The sequence below is a fragment of the Apis dorsata genome, unplaced genomic scaffold (assembly GCF_000469605.1).
Source record: "Apis dorsata unplaced genomic scaffold, Apis dorsata 1.3 scaffold_1165, whole genome shotgun sequence".
Lineage (NCBI taxonomy): Eukaryota > Metazoa > Arthropoda > Insecta > Hymenoptera > Apidae > Apis > Apis dorsata.
The window spans coordinates 100,299-108,168 of NW_006264262.1; the positions used below are offsets into that span (position 1 = coordinate 100,299).

At 23.5% G+C, this 7,870-nt stretch overlaps 1 protein-coding gene across 2 annotated transcripts in view; it reads left to right on the forward strand.

Moving 5' to 3' along the window:
- The window catches only part of LOC102672320 (sorting nexin-8-like), an 18,950-nt gene that overhangs the window by 5,014 nt on the left and 6,066 nt on the right, over nt 1-7,870 (forward strand). For both annotated transcript variants that reach the window (XM_006624867.2, XM_006624866.2), the window contains exon 3: nt 7,843-7,866. In XM_006624867.2, the coding sequence (XP_006624930.1) occupies nt 7,843-7,866 (24 nt within the window). The remainder of the gene's footprint in view (nt 1-7,842; nt 7,867-7,870) is intronic.

The following is a 7,870-nucleotide window of genomic DNA, read 5'->3' on the forward strand; positions in this document are numbered from 1 at the left end:
ATTATTGATAAACAAAAAAAAAATATAAATGTAAAATTCTAATTATATATATGATGAAAAATTTTAATAAATTATTAAAATTGATCATGAACAAATTATAAAACAAGAAAAGGTATTCTCATTAATATTACAAGTGTACAATATACATTGTAACTGTTTGAAAAATCTATAGAATAACAGTAAACAAAAGATTATCGTTTTATAAACGTCTTTTGTTCCTGATTTTCAGTTATATACTAACGAATAATTCGTCATTCGTATGTTTTTCAAACTTTTATAATTTCATTTTAATACATTATTGTAATAAATATTGTTACAATAAATGATAAGTATTATTATTTAATAATAAAATAATTCCAATTTATTCTTATTCTTATATCTCTGAATTTGAAAAAAATTATTCTTTTTAATTATTTTATATTTTATTTTATTGCTTTTTAGTAAATCAGAAAGTCGATAAAAATTATCTTATCACATTTTCCTCTATGGAAATTTTATTATGATTTTTATTATTTTGCATATTGTACATTTATATATATTTCATTATTTCAATCATAAAGGTTTCTTATTATTCTATAAATTTTCTATAAATATTTTGTATAATTATATAAATATTCGCAATCTATTTATAATGATAATTTTAATGAACTATTTATTACAGCATATTTTGCAAAATAATATGTCTCATTCATAATTATTAGATTATGTTAGATAATATCTTTTTACAGTTATGAATTATATTTATGAATGAAGAGACTTTTTTTTGAACTAATAGATTAAAATTAAAATAAAGAATCTTATTTATTAATTTTCTTAAGATAGTGTATTGTATATCAGATATTTGTATAAAAAGCTATTGTATAAAGTTCACATGTCTCGAATACTGTATATTGTTGTGTTCCAATTTGACACGCAATGACGTTCATCGAGATGCAGGTTGAAAAAAATCCGAGAGGCATGATAATTGATGAAATTAGAAACGACAAGCCGACACGACATGTCACGACACAACACATGATACGGCGTACATAACAGGGATTGAACGTCGCGTCTCGTTCATTGACTAATGACACAATCAAAATAACGTTACGTGGGTCGCTGCTTTATCGCTAGTCATCGCGGGTCACTATAAATAGGCCGATATGAAATGATGCGCATGATACTTTGCATGATCATGTAAAATCATCTTTTGCTTTTCTGGTGCTTATACATAGTTAACCTCTAACATTGACAATTTTGCATCTATGTAGTACATACATATATGTTATATACTTTTTATCATTCATTTTATTGTCATTGATATTACTTGCACTCTTGTATTTTATTCATTAATTTTTGTCTCTATTAATATTTTTATATTTTATATCTTACTTTTTATGTTTATATTTTCTTAAATTTAAATTTCTTCTAGTTAAACGAAATTAAATTATTATTTTAAACATTTCATTTTTAAAAATTATTTTACTTATAATTGTTTTACTGTATATGAAAAGTTGCCATTTATTATAATTTTTTTATTTATGGTTTTTAATTAAAACTCTTTTATTTTTAAAAGATCAAGCTTTAATGATTTTGAAGCTTTATAAAAATATGTAAAGAATATTGAAGTATTCAAGACATGAATTCAATGCTTTTCATTTATCGCAATGATGTAATAGAATATCGTTTGATGTGTAATGAAAGTTGCATAGAAATAAAATGACCGAAGCGAAATGGAAAGGAAATGCGGCTATTTGAATCTAATTTTTGTATGAATATTTATTAAATCTTATTTATTCAGATATAAAATTATATATTCAGATATATAAATTTATATTTAAAAATTATTATTTATTCATTTAGAAATAAACAAATCTTGCACTATATATTAAAATAAGATAAAATAATTACAAAAGTAGAATTATTTTTTTTATTTTTTTTAAATAAAGAGAAGATTATTGAATTATGATCTATATAATTATCTATATAATATATAATTATCTTGAATGCATCGTGTTTAATTTTCAAGAGTTAGAAACGAAGAATATTTAAAATTATATGTAAAAAATGGATATTTTAAATTCAAAGATTGCATGCATTTTGTTCTTAAATGGAAAAATAAAGAAAATTATTCAACTTGTGAAATATCATATAATACATATGCAATAATAATAATTTAAAATTTTTACTTTTTTTAAAAAAAAGTAAATTTTAGAAGTTTTAGATTTGAATAAAAATTTTAAAATAAAATGTTATATTTAATTAAAATAAAAATATTTATATTGAATTTCTGATATTAAATTATATCATAAGTTTCAAATTAAAAAAAAAAAAATTTATTTCATAATAAGAACTATAGATAAATAATTCGAAATTAATCGAATGTTTAATATTTATATTAATCATTAAATTTAAAATATAATCAAATTTCCATAAAAAAATCTAAAAAATTAAATTGTAAATTAAAAAAATAACATATATAAATATATATAAATAATGGCCGATGATAAGCTTATAATTTATAAGTAGTTAAGATTCTCGCACGCGTACCATGCAACGATCGACACGAACGCACTATGCACGTGAGATAAAATCATCGTGCACATGAACCGATCTCCCTTCCCTGATTTTCTTCCGTCACGGACGAGACTAATTTTGTTTAATGACATTCCAGTTGTTTCGCGCTTTATACGATACATACGATACATCTTTCCTCTTCCTGTTATTGATAATTTTCTTCATATTTTTCATATTTCATATTTCTCATTATTTATTATATTATATTAACTTTTATTTATTTAATCGTTTATATATTTCTTCAACCTTTGTTGTTTTCAATTTTTAGGAGAATAGTTAAAAAATAATTAAAATTGGACTTATCAAGACTTTTTTTTATATAATTAAAATGATATATATTTTATAATTTATAAAAAATATATTTCTAATTTTAGTTATTATAACATTCTCTACAATTATAATTTCAATTTTTTAATTCGATGTAATAATTTAAAATATATATTTATACATTTTTATTAAAAGATCAAAGTTCTCTTCTTATCAAATAAGTTTTAAATTTATAAACGGTAGTATATATCTATGGTTTTATTTCCTCTTGCTATTTAATTCTATTCCTATTCCTATTTGTATTCTGCTTTTTTCATTTATTTTAATTTATCCATTTTAATTAATTTATCCATTTCGTGTAAACATATTTCATAATCCAATTTAATATATTTCTCTCGTCTTTTGTATAATAATTGAATTTTACAAAATTCAATCTGAAACGAGAGTAATAAATATTCTATGAAATATTGCTGCTTTTGAAGTCTCATTTGCAAATCATATAAATATAAATTTTCAATAATCAAGATTTTTTACTTAAGTGAATTTCTTTGAAATATTATATATCTATATAAATATGAAGAGTTTTGTAAGTAACTAAATCGAAAATGAAATAGAAAAATGCCTGCATTATCGATTCACCAATAATCGTATTTCAGATATGAATTCTTCAATGCGATTCAAATGCAATGAGGTTAGAAAAACGGAGAAAAAAATGAGAGAGAGAGAGAGAGAGATGGATCATCAAAACTGAAAAGACGAGCTGTCGTGACGTGTCAGACTCTCAGCTTTCGCGTCGATTGTTCATAGACCAGTTTCACACGTACCACGAACAAGGAACTTTTCATTGGTGGTTTCCTCTACCACGTGAACTTGATCAACGATTATGGTTTAATAATGCTCGTGAAACCGATGAGAAAACAAGGAGCCGTAGCTTTCGAGCAGTGAGAACAAGCGCAGGACACGGTGCATTCTTGTATGCACTTTTGTGTTCGACCATGTTTAACGTTCGAACGCGTCCCGCTTTTCTCCCTTTTCCCATTATTCCGTTTTTGTTGTGGCCCCATTCGCACGCACCCTTATTCTGCTTCTTTTTACAAAGGCAGTTTTTAATTCGAGCCTAATCCAAATGTTGAATTAACTTTCTGAAAATAAATTTACATATATAGGAATTCAACATATGAGGATTCTTGAGAATTGAAATATCTTTTCTTTAAAACTGAAGGTCTTATACGAGATAACTTGAGCCATAATTATTGAATTCTTCGCAGTAATTTTTCTTCTGTGAAATATTTTTCTTTTATATATATATATATAAAATTATTTTAATATTGATTTTGGTTTTAACTTAAATATCTAAAATGTTTTTAAAAAATTCATTCTTATGACTCCATTTGGGTTTATACAGATTTTCAAAAAGAATTTTGAAATTCTAGAAGTTAATTAAAAATAAAGAAATTATAAGAAAAATTAAGAATTTAAATATAATTTCTTTAATCTAAACAGATTTTTCGAAATAAAAAAATTTGGTTAAAGAAATGTTCGTTTCAATAAATTTAAAGATATAATATATATCTATATAATTTTTCCAACTCAATCACTCTTATTTCAATTTCTGAAAAATCACAACTTTCAATTTATATTTTATTCAAATTTCATTTAACATGAAAATAAATATAATTATATTTATTTAAAATATTTCAAGTTGCTTCCGGGAATCGATATTTCGATGAGAATATAAATGAACTTGTTGATTCTTTTACTTCAACGGTCTACTTTGTATTCAAAATATAAATGACTCGAGAATATAAATGCTTCTTTACAAAACAAGTTTTAACAATGGGAATGTATTCAAACCACAATTTCATGGTGCACAACTGCACATGATTAAACCCGTTTCTAGAAGAATAACAAGCTGTTTTAACGAAAGGACTATAAATATTTTCATGATGAAGAATTTCAACATTAAATGCAATATAATGATAATAACTCAATGCATTAACACTTAAAATTTTCTTTTGACAATTCGTATCATTCGACATGGTTGAATAAGATTTAAGAATGTTGACGAGAGTAATAACTCAATACATTTAAAATTTTCTTTTGACGATTTGTATCATTGGACATGATGGGACAAGGCTTAAGAACGTCAATCATTTGTTTAAGAAGAGAAAACTAATTGAATAAAGAATTAGATGGAACAATAAAAATAAAACAAAACAATAATAGTAAAACAGGAAGAATTTTTGAAAAAGGTTTACGCAGAAATTAAATATCAATATTTGCAAAATAAATTTACAGAAAAAAATCAAAATGTATGGGCGCATTATTGATAAATAAGTAATAATCAAGTGAAGATAATAAAGGAACATTTTAAAAATACGAAAAAATATTAAAAATTTTCATTGAAAAATAAGATAATAAAAAATGTAAAAACACAAAATATCCATTACAAAACATGTACACCATCCATTGATCTTTCACAAAGAAACATTTATTAATCTTTACAATCTCATTCTTACTTATCATACTCTTCGCGAAAATGCGTGTTAACATTTCACCGGATAGAAATGCTCGATTACCAAGAGAGGCATAGGATTAGTGGTTTCTCTGGTATTGGAGGAGAATCTAAACGTGCGATCTCCTCGTCTACTTGTGCTCTGATCGTCGAGGAACAGAGAGGCAGTGGGAATGAAAGAAGGAGAGACGAAATGGCGGAGCAAGGTATAAAAATTCTCGGAATGCAGTTACTTTCATTTATGGCCTAATCCTTCGGACTCGTTCGCGGTGTTAACCGAGGTTGAACCGTTAGTCGAGTGTATCATACGGATTACGTCGCATTAAGATTGAATCAAATCTCCTATTTTTCGCATAAATGCTCTGCTTGCCTTTAATTAACCTACAAACACGTATACAGACGATACATATACATAGGCACAATAATAACGTATAACGAGATTTGTAAGTTATAAGTAAGATTTATTGATATTTTGATTGGATTTTATTAATCTTATAATCTATAAACATGTGAAAATGGTGATAAAATGAAGTAAGTTAGATTTATTAAATAATATTATGTTCAAATGCTTCTGGTATATTTGTTTGAATTTTTGTTTATAATATAAATTGTATAATATAAATTGTTATTGTATATATAAATTGTTTATTGAAATTTTATGAAATATATAAAATTTACACTTGTTCATTAAATTCTATTATTATTCAAGTACTTCTTTGATTTTGATTTCCATGAAAGTCAGAAAAAATCATTTTTGAATTTTAAAATGCAAAATATTTTCATATTTTTATATTCACAATAAAACTGAACGCTACTTTTATTTGTTATTTAATATTACTGATCATTACTAAATTTATCATTCGATATTATTAATTTTAGAAAACAATTAAAAAATAAATATTATGTTCCCTCAAATATTTCAAATTCATTCTTTAATTCAAATCAATAATTCAAAATCAAATACAAAATATGGCAATAATTGATTATTTATTTAATAATTAATTAGTAATAATTAATATCATATGAAATAATTATTTTTAAATTATCACTTAAAATAAATTTTTTTCAGAATTGATTCATAGACACTTGTTATTACAATAACAATATTTCACAAATTGGATTGGATTTGAATAATAAAATTTTAATGAATTACAAAAGAGAAATTATTTCGTACAATCTTGAATTTTTATTTTTATTTTAGGTATTTCTATGTCGAGAAAGTTATTTTCACATAGATTAAATCTTCCTTCATCTTTCTCATGATTTTTCCTGCAAACTTGTTCTACAATTTTCCCGCGCACCTTTTACGCAACCGTATTATTTTCTGCTAGGCGTGCCTTTCAAACTTCAATTTATATTTATCGTGTTATTTTGAATCGAGAAATATATAATAAACTGTAATACAGAACTAATAATTTTTATTGCATTCGAAATGATCAATTTAAAGCGTTATCGTTCGAAAAATTGATTATTTTCATTGAGTTTCTTTATTGATTAGTAGATAGGAATGCAAAAGATGCAGTTCAATGATGACGAGAGATTCATCACTATTAAATTCAACCTTGATTGAATTTCTTATTGGCAAAGCGTGAGAATCATCTTCTTGACAACGAAGAAAATTGTCGATGTGGAACTTTTCTTGGCGAGAATATTAAAATGATTACTAGATGAAGATCTGTAATAATACATTATGTAAATGAACAATCTTTTTTAATTACGATAAAACTGTCGAATCTATTAAAATTTCCATGAGAAATAGCACTATTAAGCAAATAAGCTAATTCATGCACCGTCTACTATAAAATTATTTCAGAAATATTTACAATATATTATTAAATAATTATAATTACAATGAAATGTAAATTATATTCTTCTCACGCAGTAATGGATCATATATTTTTACTTTATTTAATTTAATTTATAGATTGTAATTATTTTAAAATTATATTAAATATAACGTTACATTTGAGAAATATTTAGATATATCTTGAATATTATAACATATAGACATATGTAATTATTGTTGCATAATTAAATGTGATAAGAATAATTTCAAATATCGAAATCAAACATTCTTTACTGAAATTTTTGTAAATATTTGATTCTATGGATTTAAAACATCATGATGAGTAAAATTTAAAATTGAAATATGTTACGAAAAATTAATGTATATTTACATAAAGATAACAATTAAGTTATTCTTATTATTTTTTTCTTAATTTAATGAATTTCAAATATTTGAATTCAATATTTGAAATATTGAATATTCTCAGAACATTTCCAAACCTTTCTTGAACAATATTTGTGCTTAAGGATTATTTCTTTTTTTTTTTATATTTCATTTAAATATTTACTCTTCTTTTTTAATCTCCATGAATTTATGATAATGATGAAAAATTTAGAATTAACATAGACGAAATAATTAATATGAAAAAAAATAAAAAACAAATTTGTAAATATTATTTTAAAATGGAACTATTTTTTTTTTTTTTTTCTATAATTAGATATGGGAACTGGTGGACAGCAAAACGG